The 21,033-nt window shown below is 38.8% G+C and overlaps 1 protein-coding gene across 14 annotated transcripts in view; it reads right to left on the reverse strand.

Moving 5' to 3' along the window:
- The window catches only part of PUM1 (pumilio RNA binding family member 1), a 127,749-nt gene that overhangs the window by 70,238 nt on the left and 36,478 nt on the right, over positions 1-21,033 (reverse strand). For 9 of the 14 annotated variants that reach the window (XM_060017827.1, XM_060017817.1, XM_060017810.1 and 6 more), the window contains 2 exons: positions 3,071-3,179; positions 1,926-2,104 (listed from right to left, as the gene is read on the reverse strand). The exons of 3 other annotated variants lie outside the window; for them this stretch is intronic. In XM_060017827.1, coding sequence (XP_059873810.1) covers positions 1,926-2,104; positions 3,071-3,179 — 288 coding nt within the window. The remainder of the gene's footprint in view (positions 1-1,925; positions 2,105-3,070; positions 3,180-21,033) is intronic. 2 more of the 14 variants (XM_060017793.1, XM_060017899.1) reach the window with 1 other exon arrangement.

A 21,033-nucleotide genomic window follows, 5' to 3' on the forward strand; every position in this document is an offset into this window, starting at 1 on the left:
ATGACTTACCTATGCATGACACTAACTTTTCTCCTACAGTAAATAAATAAAAGTTATAGGCAGAAGTTGGAAGGCAGCACTTCCTCTGAGGAATCTGCACTCTTGAGATGAGGGAAGTGTGAGGTAAGAAAAAGAGGTGAGCTGGGGATAAGCTGAAAGAAGAGAAGAAGTAACACCATCCTTCCCATGAGACAACAGGCAAATGATCATTTTGCCTGATCCCATTCCTCACATCCAAAGGGTAGATCTTGTTCTTCCCAAGTAGCCTCCTGGGAAGGTTCAAATACAAGAAGTCTTTTCCAATCTGATCTACAAGCCACTAAACCTGACCTATGCCGCTGCAGGGTCAAAAGACCCAGAAGTAATCAGGTCAGCTTTGGAACAGCTACAATGCAAGACTCAGACAAAAGCCCCAGTTTAGTCCCTTGATCTTCCTGAAGGTAATTATACAAATGAACGATCCTGTTCTGGCTAAATTCCTCAAACCAAATTTCTAGCTGTGGAGCTGGGAGAAATCCAAACCAGCCTCTTAAATAAGTTCATTTCGCACCCCCCACCTCCCATTTTTTTGGTGGAATCAAAAGCTCCGGCCACGTGTCAAATGTCAACGTCAGCTGAAGCATCCATCATCTTTGACGTGCCTAGAATAAAGCTAACTCCATGGGAATTCTGGTTACCTTGGATGCCACCTGTTATCTTCCCGCCAAGCAAGTCAACAATCATTCATTTCATGTCCACTAACGTATTAAAGAATTAAATTTGACACTTGAGAAAGCTGCACCAAAAATGTACTACTGTGACTCTAGAGAAGTTTCAAGTGGAACTGGGAAAATAGGACCAAGCCTCTGATACCTAGCAACAAATGTCTAACAGTAAAAACACTGACAACAAATGCTATCAAGATAAAAGAATGTAAGATAGTTGTAAAGGCAAAGTTATTATTATGATTTGGGGGAAAGAAGGTCTCTTAAAATGATTGCCAACCAGTAGTATTAGCCCAGAAAGACTTCAGGGAGAAAGTGCTTTGAAAAGGTACAAAACAAGTTGAGTCGGGAGAAAAGGAAGGAAGAAAGATTCAGGGTGCCTTTCATGGCCTTCCTAGCTGTGACTTGGAATATAAAACCAGTCACAGAAAACAAAATGAGGAAGACTCAAACAGAAATACATCTTAAGACTTCTAGATCTAGAAAGTCAATGGTATAAGAAAGAACTAGTTTTGAGAAAGGCTATCAAAGATGCTTGAGGAAGACTGCTTTAAGACTTCAAAAGGGAAGAGGCTGTAGACAGAGAAGCTGCTCTAGCTACAATTTAGCATCAGAGACGTCAATGGTGATGAATCTGAAAAAAACTGAAATACAGAATTAACAGAACTTCGAATTTCCTGATAGCCTGGGTAGGAGAAGCAAAGCTACTCAAAGAGGGCCAAAGATCATTCCATAGTTAAAGCCTAGCTAGCAAAAACAAGAATGACCCAACATATCTGATCCATTTTAAGGATCCTAGGGTATTGGCAAATCACTCTCTCAGATCTATTCCCTACTGACACCTGCCTTCAGCTTTGTGTTAATTCCTTCTCTTTTTATTTTTGTTTGTTTGTTTTAAACTAAAAATGGTGTTTTCTGGTAGGCCAATGAACTGCGATCTAGATTTAAGTCCTTACCTCACATTACTATCAATGAGTCCCAAAAAAACATCATTTCTCTATTTTTAAAAAGTTTAGTTTACATCTCCTGCTGTGTTCACTGAAATCTAATTGCAATAAAAGCGTTTTTTAAAACCCTGCACTTAGTGCTGTGAGTATCTAAGGAAACTAAACAGGCATGTTTTGCTTTAGGGGAAAGGGGAAAGAGAAAGAGAGAGAGAGAGAGAGAGAGAGAGAGAGAGAGAGAGAGAGAGATAGGAACAAGTTCCTCAAGCCAACTTACAAATCCTCCTTTTCTTAGACAGGAATCGCCCGGGGATGAGCTCAACACATACTCCACCATGCTAACGCCTAGTCCCCCACTCTCCGACCGTGGGGACAGTACAGAATTGACCTCACTGTTCACATGGAAACTCTGACCAGGTCTTCTCTGCACCATGATTGGCTGGGAAACTGAATGATCTACAAAAAAGATACACAAGCATGATACAGTGCAGCCAGAGGCTCAAACAAATTATGAGTGATGTCTCATGGATAAACCAATGACTGGGAATCAGGAAACCTGCCATGGTCAGTTGAGCCAAAACCTCCTATTGTGTTTTCCCTAAGTATAATATACTACATAAGCTAAGGAAACGGAACACACCCCTCATATATCCAGGATAGCAGAGCAATACAGCAGTTCACATAACTGGTTTATCTAGCTAAGTGGATAAATTAATGTTTACCCCTTTCAAGTAGCAGAATTTCTTTTTAATATATTTTATTGGTAATGTTACTGAAACAAAATGTGATCTTACTACCCTTTTTAAAACAACATAATTTGATCTTTTCTGATGACCACTGTCATCTGAGGTTCCATTCTTATATTGCTATAACACAGCACATCAGCTTTTGAATTTTCTGTCTCCTTCCTCCCTATCAACTGTCATTTCTTTCTGCTGTCGGTATGTCTGCCTCTACAAGTTCTCCCCATCCCTTTCTTCAGGGGTAGTCAGTCAGAAGAGTGTCCATACCCAGTGACGTATTTGGCCCAAACCACATTTATAGATAGATCACCCCATACACAGTACACAGGGGCAAAGGGAGGAGAAAGAAACATGAACTTCAAATGGCAGGCATGGATTTTCTAATTCCAAGTATGCTGACAGCAGTACAGAACAAGAAGTTGTAGCTGAAATTACGGTCATTTCAAATAAGACCATTCCCCTGTGGCTAGCACTTCAGTAAAATATTGAAGACCTGATTTTGTGTTAATTATGTTTTAATAAATTACATCATATAAGCTCCCTCATGGCAATTATACCACAGGACAGGACATTGCTTGACATGCTTGTCACTGATGTAAAATTCACAACTTGCCAATTGCTGAGGAAAGGAGCTCTAAGACAGGCATAAATCACAGTACAGATGCTAGATCTAGATTACCTGATGTTCCCCAGGCACTGTCTCGCCATTGATCACCCAGGAATATTCCTTTTGGTCCATCTTTGCTGGATTCATCTGTTTCCCAAAACTTTTTACCTGGCAAGAGCTGCTGCAAATTAAAAATAATAGATGCTTTTAAAGAATTCATAAAGGATGAAAGTACAGCAGTCAACACTTTCTTTTAGACAAGGGTACTGAAGATGCTCACGTGCCCTGAAGGTCTTTAATCACAGTGTCTGACTCCACAGATTGTGGTCAGAGCACTACTATATGTTTGGTAAAAGTCACAAAGAGGCCTAATGCAAGGGGGGCTACAGATCAACCCATCACAATAGAGGCTCAGCTTAAATACCTAGAATTATTCACTTAATCTATGCCAAGATTTTTAAGGGGGGGGAGAATTCATACTAGACCTAACAGCTAACTGCTAAGAAGATTCTTACTGAAAAAGAAAGTACCTACAACTACTAAAAGGCTACTTCTGCCTACATGTATACTAAGGGGCCCTACAAAGTTACTCAAGCTGTGGCATGAACTCAGACCCCAGCTATGGAACACTAGAGGCAAAATTCACCTCCTTCATACACAGAGATTCTGTTTAACTAAAATACTTTCAACATCACAAAGAAAAAACTAAAACAAACCAAAAACAAAAAAACTTCCCAACCACAACATTAACCTGTTCCAAGATTTTGGAAAGACAGAGCAGCTATTCCCCCATTACTGGAAGGGAAATAAAAATCTCCTCACCTCAGTTAATCTTAAGAATACTTAGTAATGCCATTAAAGTGACTTCACAAAACATTCCACACCTCATAAAAATGCAGGCATCACTAGCCTTAAATTAGCTTCAACCAAAGAAATGCAAACTACCCTTTCAAGCAAAACACAGTACAGTTTTGCACAAGATCAAAGCATTAGTGACCTGTTACAAAGTAAATTTCCACTAGAATCCCATCATTCTTCCTTCTGGTTATCAGCTTCACTCACTAAAATGTCCCTCTTATTTCTTCTAATTATGTTTTCACTTCAGCTGCTACTAGTCAAACAAGAAACTCAGAAGTCTGAGATAGTACACTGCTTTTGAGCATAAAAGAATGCTTTTGAGAATAAAAGAGCTGAATTTCTCAGAGGAACAGAATAAAAAACCAGAAAGTACAAAACATTTGCTCTCTCCTTGACAATAAAGGTTTACCTTTTCTATTTATAACCCATAACCCAATGATAATGAAGAAACATCTCAACTTTGCCCTCACTAAAACGAATCTCAGCTTTCCAACCTAAATTCTGGGTTTTCGACATCAATTTATTCTAGCTCTATAAAACTATCTGGTAGACACGGGTTACTACCTGGAGCAAAGCAGTTTCCCTTGTACTTTTTTCCCCTACCTTGTTATCTTCTAGTCCAAGAAGGTCATGACAAAAGACACATTTTGGTCTGACACTTAATTGCACAGATGCATTGGTTTACTTGAAGATGAGCAGTTACAGCAGTCAATTCCTAATGTGCCTCTAGGGTTCATTCTCTGAGAGAAGCAAGGACACAGCTGGTCTGTTAACTTGAGGGGGAGGGGGAAGGGGTGGGAGGGAGAGCCCAGACCATAGCTAGGCAGTGGAGTCAGGAAGCCCTGGACTAGACAACTCTGATGTGTCATAGGACAAACTGCAGGACTGCCCTGGGCCTCATCCTCTTTGCATTGATGAAGGAAGTATTTTTCAGGTTGCTGTGATGATTAGAGATGTTGCTGATGCGGGCCTAACACAATGCCCACCACGCAGGAGGTTCTCAATAAATGTATTCAGTGGCATTACACCAAGGCAAAACAGCTGTAAACCACAGATGGGACCCTGAAAATTAATGTGTACTAACGCACAACTCTAGAATTCTTGCCTTTGAACTTATTTTTCTCCTCTTAATCTCAAAAATGCCCTCCTATAAGATTACAAATAGAATTTCTTTCCCTATTGGCTGTACCCTTTCCAACTAACATTCCAATTTTTCTCTTGTATTTTGTAAGGAGTGTAAGCAAACAGAAGTCTGCATCAACTTCTCCTCTGTGTACCAGAAGAAAGAATGTCAGCACAAGGGACTCCTCACTTGCTGGTTAACTTTAGTCTCCATATATTGGAAAGAGAGCAAAGATGATCAAATATATTCATTATGGTGCTCATCCCTCTCAACACAAATTTGGAAATCTTTATTCAAAACTCAAGCTTCTCTAAGCCACCAGCCTCCATGTGCAAATATAGTCTGTCCACAATTTGTCAAATTGCTTAGTGAAAGCAGCAGCCCTTGAACTCAAAGCTTCAAAAATGACTTCTAAGATCTTGTCATCTTTCCTCATAGCTTGCCAGGTTGTCGCAACATGCAAAGCCAGCAAAAGCAGGTCCATATATAAGCAAGGCTGTTTCCAGGCCAAATTCTCTCATAAGGAAACAATAATACAACAAACATGTAGAAAGGTACTAAAAAGTGGAGACTGTACTTCAAAGTAGTAATAGATGCAACAAATCTCAAAGGAATACAGTCATCCCTCAGTATCCATGCGGGGCTGGTTCCAGGAGCCTCCTTGGATACCAAAATCCTCAGACACTCAAGTCCCTTACATAAAATGACGTAGTACAATGCATACAGTACACACTGAAAAATTCAAGACCCTAGTCACATACCAAGAGGAAATGGTGTCTTCCACTATTAACAGTATGTATAAACATAAATCCTAAATAGATGCTAGGAGCAGCCCCCAAAGTAGTAAAACCCCATATGCTTTGGCAAAGTAACCAAGATCAATTAACTATTATTAATGAAAACAGCAGGGACTGAAAAGGCAAGTCTGTACGAGATAAAGAAAAAGGAAGTGGTAGAAGAAGGTGCTAGCAAGCCAATTCTGGGAGGAATAAAAACAGAACCTATGGTTTGCAAGAGTGCTCTGCAGATGAAGAAAAGTAAACTACTGTATCAAGGTACCTGGGCAAGGACAGAAGCAAACTTAGCAAAGCTCCTCAGCGTCTCTGGACCTTCCACAGCATTTCTCTTTCCTCCAAAACATACCCTTCTCCACTCTTCAGCTGTGTGGCAAGCAGCACCTGAAACAACTCCTAATGTCTGTACCTCTTGGTACTCAGTCCCTTGTGTAATTCCCCCTCTTACCCTATCTGTGGGCTGAACCTACTGACTTGCTCCTAAGGAGTAAGAGAGGGCAAAAGTGAGGGGGTGGCGCTTTCGAGACTGTCTTTAAAATACTGACTTCCATCTTGCCTCTACTCCTCTCTCACCCTCTCACCTTCTCACTTTAACGAAGCTAGCTGCTATACTGTGAGCTGCCCAGTAGAGAGGCCCATATGGCAAGGAACCAAGAGAGGTCACTGGACATCAATTCCTTAGGAACTGAGGCCCTCAGTCTAGCAACCCACAAGAAACTTAATCCTGATATCAACCACGTGAGTAAGCTTGGAAGCAGCCCCTTCCCCAGTTGGACTTTGAGATGACTGCAAACCCAGCTGAAATCCTGACTGCAGCTTGTGAGGGACCCTGAAATAAAGAATCTTGCAAAGTCATGACTGGGTCCCTGACCTACAGAAACTGTGAGGCTTAAACAACATGTTGTCTTAAGCCACTAAATTTTAGGGTAATTTGGAACATAGCAATAGATAACTAATACAGCTGCGAATACACGGAAGCGTTTTCTTTTATTGAAAACATCTTTAAGAGTCTGTTTTCAAGAAGCACTTCTTGTTCCATTTCTAATATCTAAGATCAAAGTGCTTTTTTTGAATTTGGAAAAAATTACATCCATTCCATTTCATGTTTTCCCCTATTTTGTCTTATAGCCCTTCTGTATTAAAAAAAAAAAAGATTGGCTTTTTAAATTCGGCAAAATTAAACGGACTTAGACTTGTTAAGCTTACTGAGAATTAGTAGCAATCACATAGTCAAGAGTCATCTAAAATAAAGACATTCGAATCTGATCATATTAAAAGGAGCTATAATCTACTGAATATAAAACAAAGTGATGATGAGTATCCAATTGTTATTTCAAATTCAGATTCAACCCCTCTAAAGGTAATATCATCCACAGCACTGGCTAAAACATCCTGGTTCACCAACCCACATCAGGAGTTGCCAAACCTTCACTTAAGCCACACCTAAATTCAATCATCAAACATTCAAATGCAACTAGTGTATGAAAAGACAGTTACTGCTTACCCCATCAAGAACCTGGAAATATTGTTCTTTGACAGGACAACAAAGAACAGATCACAGAAGAGGTTTACAAAATTCAATTTAAAGAAATATTAGGCAATTAGAGGATTAAAAGATTTCACAATTCTAAAGGAAGATAAGGGAATTAGAAATTGGTCCAACAAAAGAAAAGGAGACCCAGGGAGTCAGATGTAGGCAGTATCAACCAATATGCATGTTTAGGGAGAGGACATATGATGCACAAACAAGTCTGTCCTTATAAAAGCAATTAATGCATCAGGCTAGATAGTAGCTTGGGTACAGCAGCCACTGTACCCAAGCTGTACATCCAAGTAACTTCCCTGGCTCAGACTGCTTACCAAGCAAACTTAAGAGAACTTTGCTTCCTCCTATAGCCAAACATGCTGATCACTGAACACAATTATCCTGTCCACTTGAGAGTTGTTGTTTCTCCTTATAAATTAGTAAATTGCATTTTAGTTTTTATACATTAATCTCTTGTGGTTCTAGTCAGTATAGGTCAGTTCTATAATCCAATCACCTCTAAATTAGTAAATCCCTTTCAAGACCTACAAACTGAGAACCAGGGCTTGGGAGGTCCTACCATCCGACACAGCAATACAACAGACCTTGTACTCTTCCATGTACTGTCCCATTAAATGGGATTCCTAAGTGCCTCTCCAGTAGTATCTGCTCTCCGGTCTTTAGGAGAAAAACACATACACTACTTATCCCAGCTTGAACCACAGGAAAAGACTTAAGGAGAGTAAAGAAATCAGTAAGCTTATTCATGAGGCTTCTGGAGAACAAAGTAGAAATCAAGCACTGGTTTATGAGCAATGTTAGCCGCTTGGGAAACCTCTAAATTGTGTTTGGAAACACCTTTTTTTTTAAATCATCTAACAGAAAAGACAATACACAAAGCCACACTTGCACAATCGACCACCACATTAACCCCTACCAAGAGTCCTTTAAACAGAGGTGGAGACAATAAACTGAAAGGCTGAGAACATCAAAAACCTCTAGGCTTCTTATTTTAAGTAATATAGTGGTAAAACATACACAACTACTCTGAAATCACTTTAAAAAACAAACAACAACAAAAAACTGGTTTCAGGGGGCTTCCCTGGTGGCGCGGTGGTTGAGAGTCCGCCTGCCGATGCAGGAGACACGGGTTTGTGCCCCGGTCCAGGAAGATCCCACATGCCGCGAAGCGGCTGGGCCCGTGAGCCATGGCCGCTGAGCCTGCGCGTCCAGAGCCTGTGCTCCACAACAGGAGAGGCCACAACAGTGAGAGGCCCGCGTACCGCAAAAAAAAAAAAAAAAAAAAAAAAAAACTGGTTTCAAATCCCAACTAATCTAGGCCTCAGTTTTCTCACCTATAAAATGAACTGTTATGAATATTAAATAATATAGTGGGTAAAGGAGTAGTACAATGCTGGACTCACAGTAATCACTCAAAGAATTAGCTGCTAATATTATTTAATAACAAAATAGTAACCAACAGACTTCACACTACTAATGGCATAGCCAATGAAATGCTGTGTACTCAGCTAGCAGATGTGAGCACATCACCCAGCCCACTTCAGTGAAAATCTATGAAATTAGGAGCCCTAACAAAACACTGCAGGAAGAACTATGATTAGAGCTTTGCAAAAACTAAGAGGCAAGCTGATTATTAAAGACTGGATGTGTTTGACCATACCACCGTTAATACTTGCATAGGTGGAAACTCCAATAAGCACTCTGTACTCAAGAGGACTGCTTACACACAACACAGGCTGCATAGAGCTATCTCTCAGAGCAGAGATTTGGCTTCTCAAGGAGTACTGTTCACAGGGATGCTACAACCCCGAAGGCATGAACAGGTTTAATCATCTCATGTGGCAATGCAAACTTCCAACACAAGCTTGGTTTCACTGGAATGTAGCCAATGCAGGAGTCAAATACCTGATATTTTAACTAGCTGGTAAGATATAGCCCCACCCCCAATTTTTTAATCTCTTGATAAATATTCTCATTACATTAAAAGAACTTGATATCAACTCAGAGAAAGGACCGCTCAGTACTGATAGAAATAAATAAGTATTATTGGGGGCTTCCCTGGTGGCGCAGCGGTTGAGAATCTGCCTGCTAATGCAGGGAACACGGGTTCGAGCCCTGATCTGGGAGGATCCCATATGCCGCGGAGCAACTAGGCCCATGAGCCACAGCTACTGAGCCTGCGCGTCTGAGAGGTGCGATAGTGAGAGGCCCGCGCACCGCGATGAAGAGTGGCCCCACTTGCCGCAACTAGAGAAAGCCCTCGCACAGAAACGAAGACCCAACACAGCAAAAATAAATTAATTAATTAATAAAAACTCCTACCCCCAACATCTTAAAAAAAAAATAAGTATTATTGGTAAACACTGTCACATGTTCTAGTCAAAGCTCTAACTGTGAAAATTGTGTAATTTTCAGAATTCCCTTCTCAAAATCTTAATGCCCTAGGGAATTTACCTGGCCCTCCATACCACAGAGGGTTGTTGTGAAATCTAGTAAGACAGTTCATAATAAATATTATAAACTACACACAGAAGTTACTACTAAAGTTTTAACAAGAAACGGTTTAAATATAAAATAAATTGATATCCTTTACAAGGCTTTAAAAAAAAGGTACAAATATCCATTCACTGTTATGACAATTCTTTTGGAAAGGGTTCTGAAAAAATATACATTAAGAGTCATGTTCACCTCCTACACTGTTGGTGGGAATGTAAATTGGTGCAGCCACTATGGAAAACAGTATGGAAGTTAAAAACTAAAAACAAAGTTGGCATATGACCCAGCAATCCCACTCCTGGGCATATATCCAAACAAAACTACAATTAAAATACAATACAAATGAACATATCTATGAAACAGAAACAGACTCACAGATATAGAGAATGGACTTGTGGCTACCAAGGGGGGAAGCGAGTGTGGGGGAGTGAAGGGTTGGGAGTTTGGGGTTAGCAGATGCAAACTATTACATATAGGATGCATAAACAACAAGGTCCTACTGTACAGCACTGGGAACTATATTCAATATCCTATGATAAACCATAATGGAAAAGAATATGAAGAATACATATATGTACAACTGAATCACTTTGCGGTACAGCAGAAATTAACACAACATTGTAAATCAACCATACTTCAATAAAAATTTTAAAAATAATAATAATAAATTAAAAAGCTGGGAAAAAAGCCATGTTCATTCCTGAGAATTTATCTCAACATTAAAGAATTCAAAAGGAAAAAAAAGCTTCACATTCAAAATATAAGAGCAAAAAAGTTGGGAGCAAACTAAATGTTCAATAAGGTACAACTATATGCAACAATACAAGCTCACCCAAAACAGCTATCAGGACTATATGTAATATTTATAAAATAACATTAAATTTTAAAAGCAAAATACAAAATTGTACACGAAAAGACTGCTTATCCTCATGCACCCTTCCCTTTTGGTTCAAGATTGGAAAGAAAAATAAAAACTGAAATAGGTGCTCGTTGATGTGGGATTATGGATGACCTGTTACAAAATACACTTTTAGTATGATTTAGAACTGATTTTTAATAAATAAAAATTGAGATTATGGTGGTACAGAATTCACTACAAATAAGGCATTTTCTCTTAAGCAGATACATTTCACTTCAACATAATTTCAAAGTGACAAAAGTTAGTGGGAATTTTGAGAGAGCTCACACCACATGGTTCAGATATGAGTTGGCTAAAAAAATTTGTTCGGGTTTTTCCGTAAGATGTTACAGAAAAACCCGAGTGAACTTTTTGGCCAACACAGTATTTTTAAGCAAGCAGATAATAATTTCCAACCACTTTGAAAACTGTAGCTTAAATAAGGGATGGTGAAAATCTTCAATGGCTTAATCACAAGCCAATCATTTTTTAATTAAAAATACCTAAGTATATTTAAAAAATAAAGAAAGAAAGAAGATGGTGTTTTCATTTTTCCCTTCTCTTCCAGAAAGTTTAAGGAACATGACCCTCTAAATTCTCATTTCCCATTTATGTAACTACTAATTAAGTATCCTGCATTTTTTTTTTTTTTTTTTGCGGTACGCAGGGCCTCTCACTGTCGTGGCCTCTCCCGTTGCGGAGCACAGGCTCCGGACGCGCAGGCTCAGCGGCCATGGCTCACGGGCCTAGCCGCTCCACGGCATGTGGGATCTTCCCGGACTGGGGCACAAACCCGTGTCCCCTGCATCGGCAGGCAGACTCTCAACCAGTGCGCCACCAGGGAAGTCCTCCTGCATTTTTTTTAATCAGTTACTCAATACTTACACGTAAAGATTATTTTTAAATGTTTAAACATTTTTGTTCTGTTTCATTTTATTCAAATCGTCAAAAAACTGTCTAAGAATCAAAATTTGCTATAATTTATTTCACATTTCACTACTAGGCAGCATCACAATCTGGCATCTAGTAATTACTGCTTAAAATTTTCAGTCTATGTGGCAAGATGATTACTAGTGAAAACAAATTTCCATATTAATTGTCTCTCAACTAAATCTCTTTTTGTTGAAATCTAATATACTCCTTTTAAGAAAGAAAAGTTTAATTTTTTGCATAATTATAACTGCAGTATATAAAATCAAGAGATTTTTAAAAAATATTTTCCAGGGTTATTAAGCACTTTTCATAATAAACACTGTTAATAGTTGTATCTAATGTCCTTTAATAACATTTCCACCACTAAGGATGAAGTTACACAAATCACTTAGGCCTGGCCAATATGAGGTAATTTGATCTTCTCTCTCATATCTGAAAAACCAATATTGTTTTTCTGACCATTGAAAAACTAAAATTTTAGCATCTGAAGTATTTGAACTTACCCTGAAATGCACAACCTGCATGAGCCACTACTGGAAGTAACAAAAGCAGTAAAAAACAAAGTTCTCTGCCCTGAAAGAAAAGATTAAAAAGAAAAACCAGGACTTCCCTGATGGCGCAGTGGTTAAGAATCCACCTGCCAATGCAGAGGACACAGGTTCAAGCGCTGGTCCAGGAAGATGCCACATGCTGCGGAGCAACTAAGCCCGTGCTCCACAACTACTGAGCCTGCGCTCTAGAGCTCACGAGCCACAACTACTGAAGCCCGCGAGCCTAGAGCCATGCTCCACAACAAGAGAAGCCAACGCAATGAGAAGCCTGTGCACCACAAGGAAGAGTAGCCCCTGCTCTCCACAACTAGAGAAAGCCCGTGTGTAGCAACGAAGACCCAACATAGCCAAAAATAAATAAACAAACAGGCCAAGAATTAAAATTTTTTTTTAAAAAAGAAAAACCTACCAGGAATCAAACTGGAAGAGTATCTGGCACAGGATGGTCAAGGAACACCTTAAAGGATGGGGGACTTCAGAGCGAGAAGACAGCGGAAAGGACTTTCCACAAAGAGCAAAGGTAGAAATAAAAGCAAGTGGGGCAGGTGCCCACCAATAAAAAAGGAATCCCGCCACCAACTAGAGGTGCAGTAAGGAGAGGGTGAAAAAACAAAACTAGTCCAGCTGCCAGTGAGGCTTTATGGAGCACTGAGGAGCTGGGCTCTAATAATGCTCCAGGCAGTAACAGGGAGTAAAATCATAAAAATTCATTTTAAAAGATTAATTTGAGGGACTTCCCCGGCAGTCCAGTGGTTAAGACTCCGCACTTCCAATGCAGGGGGCACGGATTCAATCCCTGGTTGGGGAACTAAGATCCCACTTGCCACGAGACGTGGCCAAAAAAGAAAGATGAATTTCACATTCCTTTATAAAAAGGAGTGAGGGAAAGCAAATGGATGCTGGGAGGCTAAGCAAAGAGGTCACTGCAGTAACCTAGGCATAAAATGGTAAAAGAAGGGACCTGTGGAAATGGGAGCTGGAAAGGTATAAACTGCTGCTTAGATGTCTCTCTCAACTTTCAAGGCATTTTTTTTAAAGTTATTTAATTTCAAAAGGGAAGATTCATAGCCCATTATGGTGATCAAGAATGAAGTCACTAAGTATACATAAGCCAGTCTACCACTGAAGTTATTTTAATCAGGAATCTATTCCACAGAGTCAGCTGAGTCCAAAGCCTAGATGAAAACAGGATCCAAGTATGTAAGAATATGGTGCTGCAAGTTTAAGTCTACAACTCCAGTGGGTAAAGTTTTAAGGTTGTCCTGAGGATCCACTGTGAGTTGCTGGGGAACAGTAAGAGCAAAAAGAGCAATCAAGTAGAGATAAGAAGAATCTGGTAGCTCTTAAATTTTAGGACCACCACAAATTAGACTGAATTGCAAACAGTTCTTTAATTGATGACTACTGTTAAACTTAAAAATGCACTCTGGGGAATTCCCTGGCGGTCCAATGGTTAAGACTCCATGCTTCCACTGCAGGGGGGCACGGGTTCGATCCCTGGTTGGGGAACTAAGATCCCGAGTGCTGCGAGGTGTGGCCAAAGAAAAGAAAACAAAACAAACAAACAAACAAAAAAACCAAAAACGCACTGTCTTCAAAGGAGCACAGGGGTTTCCCAGTGTTCTTTACCACACAAAAAACACAATCACTGTTAACAACTTCATCCTTGAAACTAAACACACAGAAAACGTTGGTTGTTCTTTCAGAAAGCATGCCCTTCAAAAATAAAAAATTCAGAGATACTGTTAGCACCTCAAGCTCCATGAATATTTTGTGGTAAATTAACCTGGGGCAAGCGCCACACTAATCCCTTCTCCACTGCACATCCCTTCCTGAAGCCACTAAAAGTAAAGTTTTCCTTATACCTTCCCGTTTCAAGTTATTAGAATAGAGCCAAAAGAAGTTTCTTTTCTCTGATATCTTCATAAAACTTCATGAACAGTAAACTATGTTCAGAAAATGAAGATATTCCCCAGGTGAACTAGGCTTTTCTGCACGATATAGAAAAGGCATGTAAGGAAACAGAAGACAATGTCATCCCGGCCACCTTTAAGTTCCCTATAAATAATGTCATTTGTTTTTATCAAAGTATAAATTACATGGTTTGATCTATAACATAACCATATTAAAGTTATACTAGGTCTAGACTTTAAATAATTATATAAATGATTCCTTGCAATAGTACCTGAGAGCTCAGTGTGTAAAAGATAAGCCTCCAGAACACTTAGGAAATCTGTAAAGTTCATGAATAAAACCATGAAAACATCTAGATTGCTTCATGATCTACCCCCTTCATATTCCCAAAGCAGGAAGCAAACAGCTCAATTAAGAGAGGATAAAGAGTCCTTTGCCTCAAGATGGGACCAAACACTCAAACCCACCCACACATCCAGTCAGCCTCAGGGTATTTTTAATTATTAAATTGACGAGAAGCCTCTTAGTATGCCAGATATGGACAGGTTCCCTCTTTCATGTGTTCCAGGAGTGGAAAATTTCACAGATGTGCATGTATATCACAGACGTGCATGTATACAAGGAAGACCAACACAGAAAATAAACTATTTCTTCTACACATTTTGCTATAATGAGGACCACAGAATGCATAATTAATTAGGAGACAATGAATTAATTTTGGTGTTCTGGTTCCTCATCAGCAAAACAAAAGTAAACAAGAAAGAATTACACACAACATAGTTTAATACAAGCTTGAACAAGAAATATAATAACAGCAATTCCAATTTTCTAAACACCATTATGTCTGGTTGTATATATATAATGAGAATATTTCCATGCCCCAGCAGATGGCCCAGAGGAAGTGTCCTATGATTACAACTACATTAAATAAAAGATCCTTTATAATAAATGCCTTTATATAAGATTCAACTTGGATAACAGCATTGCTGACATGCTATTCATCCTATGTACTCTTCATAAAATAATTACTGAATAATTCAAAAATGTAAAGATTTGCAGAGAAGACTGAATAAATGCTTTTCAGTTTTGTCCACTCCCCATCCTCCCCTTCACACCCCCACATCCCTGAGGGTGGAAAAGTAATAGGGATAGAGAATACAGGCAATATTAACTGAATTGAACTGAGGTCCCTTGGGGGGAACTTCTGATGTAAAAGAGAAAATAAAGAGGGATCCATACTTAGAAAAAAATATTTACTGGTACACGATTTATTCAACACAATATATTAGGCAGCCACTGTTTACAAAGTACATATTAGCTGAAGCCCCTGCCCTCAGAAAACTTATGTGCAAGGAAATAGAAAACATTTACACAAATCACTATATATAAAATAAATTAGGGCCATAAGAATTATATAAATAAATAATGTGCTACTGAATTCCCCTCTGTAGCTTCTGGTTGGTGAGAGCAAGAAAGCTTTCATAGATGAGCTGATAACTGAAGCTGGACTTTTGCGTACTGGGTAGGCTCTGGACATGCAGAAATGAACAGTAGAAAAGCTCAGGATCTGAGTGATAGAGATCTGGGTTTTAACAGCTGGCTCATGATCATGTTAACCTCTATAATCCTGTTTGCCCAGTATATAAAGGACATCCTAATATTGCAGGACCACTGTGAAGACAATAATGTATATGTGATTAGTACAGTACCTGGAAAATCATATATGTTCAATAGACTGCAGCTATTATTATTTCTGAGCCTAATGAAATAGAACTTGATGTCAATCCACATCTTGACAGTTACAATATTAGGTGGAGTCACTTGACCTTAGAACTCACTTCCCTCATGTAAAAATAGTCGTGTCTCTCAAAAATCTGTTGGGAGATTCACATAGGTAATGAAATCAATGCCAAAGTGTTTTGAAAAGTGTTAATGTATTACTGTAGTTAAGTAGCTTACTTTCAAATAAAGCATACTGATGTGGATAAAAAGAATAAGAACATTTTAGACAAAGGAGGATAAAAGGGAAGAAATTTAATGAAGACAGATTAAGCAGCATGTGGATCAGCTATTTCCTGATGCAGAGAAGCATGTTTTACTGCATTCAAACATTCCAAGATAGCTTAACGTATACAGGGTTAAGTCCACCCATTCTTCCCAGTGTAGGACAGAAGGCAGATATTGGAATGCATGGGGTTCGACACAGGTCTCAAAGTGACAGGACAGAACTGGGCACCAGGTTCTAAATGTCAGATGCACCCATGTTCTCAGGGTTAGAAGATACCTTCTTATCATCTTCTTCAAAACGCCCAATCCTAATCCCAAAACTATTATGAGATCCCAGGAACTTCCTAAACAAGACTCATAAAAAGGTCACTTCACCTCTAACATGGCCATTAACCTAATAAAGGAAAGTTATTAACTTTCTCCATAACACTTGGCCTGGCTAGTTATGTCTTCTCTAAAGGAACCATTTCATTTTAATAACAAGATGTCAAAAATGCCCAACAACCAAATGGTATTAATACAAAGTTAATGGAACTAGGCAGCTTTTACCATTCCTATGCATACTCAAAAGCTGCATTTTGGGGGGAAAAGGATGTGTTACACTGCTTGGCCAGATATTTTTATAATGCACCACAGGCTCTATTTATTTTTCATCCTTTCTGCAAGAAAGGCTGCATGATCTTGCTAGCAGACAACACATCTCCTTTCCAAAATTCAACCCAGTTTAGAGTCAACTGAGTTACTCTTATGGGACCCTAACTGCAAGGAATTTACAGTGTGAGGTTAGCCCCTCTAGGGCTGTGGATCATAAAAGTACTTTTAGGGCTTCCCTGGTGGCACAGTGGTTGAGAGTCCACCTGCCGATGCAGGGAACACAGGTTCGTGCCCCGGTCCGGGAGGATCCCACATGCCGCAGAGCAGCTGGGCCCGTGAGCCATGGCCACTGAGCCTGCGCTCCGCAACGGGAGAGGCCACAACAGTGAGAGGCCCACGTACCGCAAAAATAAAAAAAAAGTACTTTTAGCTACCCAAAAGCCTCCAATTCTGTGAGCCATCATGCCATGATGGAAAGATGTGGACTTGGTATCCACATTAGGCTCCTACTTGTCCCGATTTCACAATTACCACCCTATGAGCCCTGATGGACAGACACTTCAATGTCTTATGTAGCTGCACAGTGAATGAGTCACTTAGAGAATCCAATGAAAACTTACAGAACCTCTACATCACACTCTAAAAAAACACATCTTTTAGATACCCTCTGGCATATCCTAGAAAAAGGAGAACTAGTCCTATTTTCTATCTTTTTAAAGCTAGAAATAAGGGCAAACTCCAAGAATCTTAGACTTAAAAGGGTCCTGGAAAACTATCTAGTCCAACATGTGTGTCTTATGGATGAAAAAAAGCAAAGTCCAAAGAAGATGAATGCCTGAGGAAAGGCCAAAAGCGGTGGCATCAGGGTTCTCATCAAGTGAGCTCTTCACCCCATCAAGTTATACCTTTCTTTGGGTTAAGAGCTCTCCAAATCATTGTCGAATTCCTTCCTCTACAAGCCAGTCTGCTCTCACACTTACAGGCAGAAATCCTATGTAATGTCTAATGAGAACCTGCAGCTATGTTTTAAATACATCTCACCTTACTCTACTTCCAGGAACGTGGTAGGATTCATTATCACTCTACATACAGATGCACCTTCCAGATTTCATTCCTCAGGTTTACAAACGTGTTTGTAAAAAAGCATAGAAAGCTTTTCTATGCTTCAGTTTTCTAAAACAAAGATGAAGGGCCACATACCTAAATACATTCCATTTATTCCAGAAATAATCACTGTTATTTTAATGTCCCTGAACGCTGTCAGGTTTACTACATGTAAAACATTAAGGACTCTTAAAAAAAGTTCCTTGGTTTTTAAAAGTGAGAAAACCAATTATTCAGAATAAGGTGGCTTTTCTGTCAAAGACTCTCAAAGTACTTTCAAACGAGAACCACTATCCTCTTTGCAAATGCTTTTTCAGGACGTAAAATAAATAAGTCATGCAAGACCATAAACCAACCAAGGCAGAAACAGAACCCAGAAACATCAGGTCAATGAGCCTTCCTCAGTACTACAAAGACACACTCTTGAATACTCAACTAACAGAAATAATCTGTGCCTTTAAACTTTTCAGGACTGGACTTAAAGTTGAATGAAAGGGGCTGCTAGCAAGGAGAGTGAATGAAATATTTGAAAATAATTTGTAGCCCTAAGCCTAAGACATTTTCCTATCTTCCTTTTTATGTTGACTTTTTAGAATAGGAGGTAAGTAAAGCACTTGTAGAGTGTCCTTCAGCTAAGAACAGCTAGCTGTACTTCAGACAACCAGCAAGGTTTGAAGGCAAAGTTTTAAGTAGTCACCTCTGAGCAAGATTTCTAAGAAACACTATCTAGCAAAGTGACTCCAGGAGTCTAGCACTGGCTTTGATAAGGAAAAAAAAAAGTTGCAAGAGCCAGGCAGCACTAACTTTACTAGAAATCAATTACTTTGAATCGAGGCAATTCTCTTTGAACTCTAAAGATTCACAAACTCTTGAACATAGGTATCATCTGCCCTAATGGGGACTCTCACACAAGCACACAGACACACACAAATACAAATAAAATAACTGCAGCAAAAAAATACTGTGCCTGGCTTTATAAATCCATGCAATTTACTTGCAATTTTAGTTTTTATATGGGTAAACACTACATTTACACACATCCCCTCCCAGAGATGCTTTATTGTTTAAAGGGAAGTAAATTTAATGACGTTAAACTAATTAGAAACTATGCTTTTTTATTTTATTATAAAAGCTAGCTTTCTTCATCTCTCTTTTGTGCCCATCTCCCTTTTATCTCTGCAAAAAACATTCCCCCAACCTATACCTATGTGAATCCTAACTAAACTAGAGGACGTTTCCCAAGTCCTATACCTCCATCCAAGTAATCACAAACTACTCCTGCCAATACTGATCACTCTCTTCTCAAAACAGGAACCATACAAAGAAACGCAGTGAACTCTTTCTGTTGTCATGTGTATTCACTCCTTCCTCAACTAGCTAAAGAAAGAGTTCCTTGAATACCAAAACCTCACTCCATACTTAACTTAGTTGTCCCCTTTGTGCCTGGACACTGGGTTATGCTTTCAAAAAATAACTTCAGTTAAGTGTATTTTGGAAGGGAAGTGTATTAAGCGTTTTTTAAAATCCTTCCCCAAATATCAACTGTTATAAAGCTTACTAAAATGAGATTTTTACCATCAATTATTTTATAAGTATTGGTTTCATTTACTCTAAGGGCACGTGCTTTGGAGAGGTAGCCAGGTCAGAGTCCCAGCTCCATCACTTTCTAGATGTGTGACCCTGAGCAAAATTTTTCCTTATCTGGGTAACAGAACCATCCTGAGAGAGTTACTGATGAGATAATGCATACAAACCTCTTAGCATCTGCCTAATAGATGGTCAACAAATGGTAGCTATTATTATTACTTTGTTAATAATAAGGAAAGAAGAGTGACACTGCATTACTGTTGGAATGTACTTTGTTTAGTTATTTACATATGCCAACACCTAGCTCTGATGAATTACATACAAACATCAAAAAATGACATCTCTAACAAAAATAAGGAGGTGCGGTCTGGAGACCTTGTGGGGAAGGGATATTTTTGGAAGAAGAAAATGATTTTTTAAATATTTTTGTTGTTAATTTAAATAAAATTCACTTTCTGTTCACTCTTCTTCAATTAAGTTAAGTCTTTAAAGATTATGAAGTGTTACAAAACAGTAACAGGGCATTATTTTTATACTGTGTAACTAATTTTAAAAAACTGGGCTTAGAGTGGACCAGGTTAGAACCACAGGAGTGCGGAAGCAGATGAATGCAGTTTCCCCATCTATAATTAATATGACACATCTGTTAACTTTCTGTTCAAACTGTGCTCCAGAAATTTAGTAAGAAAATCACTTACTCAATAACCAGATAGGGTTTATTGATGTGCACTGTTTCATTAATATTAGGCAGGCACAGGAAACATAAGAACACCTACCAATCTGTTCTTCAAGGTCTAGAGGAAACACAAAAACAGGCCAAAACCCCATGAACCCAAGATAATAGGACACTCGACTCTGACCACAAGATGATTCAGAAAAGTTGGAAACAAAATCTTATAACCAAGGAAGCAAGAATCTTAGGATCAAAACACAAAGACTTTAACTAATGCCCAGCCACAATGGTAGTAAATGAATATTTGTTATAAATCAGGAAATTATCTTAATTTTGAGTCCTTGGAACCTAGAACAGTGCCTGGATCAAAGAATATTGGCTAAATCAAAGAACAAATGTATTTAATGAATAGTATAAAAGAGAATCCAGAATACAGCTATTCTCCCTCCTTTAAAACATTAAAATAGATATGGGGGCTTTTAAATATTAGATATACAAAATATAAAACAGAAGAAAAAACCTAAGGCTACTTCTCCAGAACAAAAAAAATCACAAGCAAATGCCCCCAGTTTGTGAACCTGTGACATCTTCAGCCATTAATTCAACCTGTATGTTCTATCTATCACCAATACACTCTTATTGTCAACATCTAGAAGCACCAGAAACCTGCTATACTTGATTTATATTCCTCTTTCTTTTAGAATTATGGCAATCTTCACTATCAATATAATGGATGGTAAATTTTGTTTCTGCAAATTTTAAACATTACAAACAAACCAAAATTCTTATTTCTAAATTCTATCTACATAAGGGATGACTGGCTCAGGCCTCAACCTTCTGGAATTATTTCACCAGAAATCTAACAATTCCCTCTTCACAATGGAAGTCTAAACAACTTCCTCAAAAATAACACTGCTCTAAAAATAGGTTATCAACATATTCTGACTAGCATCCAAT

The sequence above is a fragment of the Delphinus delphis genome, chromosome 1 (genome assembly GCF_949987515.2).
Source record: "Delphinus delphis chromosome 1, mDelDel1.2, whole genome shotgun sequence".
In the NCBI taxonomy this organism is placed as follows: Eukaryota; Metazoa; Chordata; class Mammalia; order Artiodactyla; family Delphinidae; genus Delphinus; species Delphinus delphis.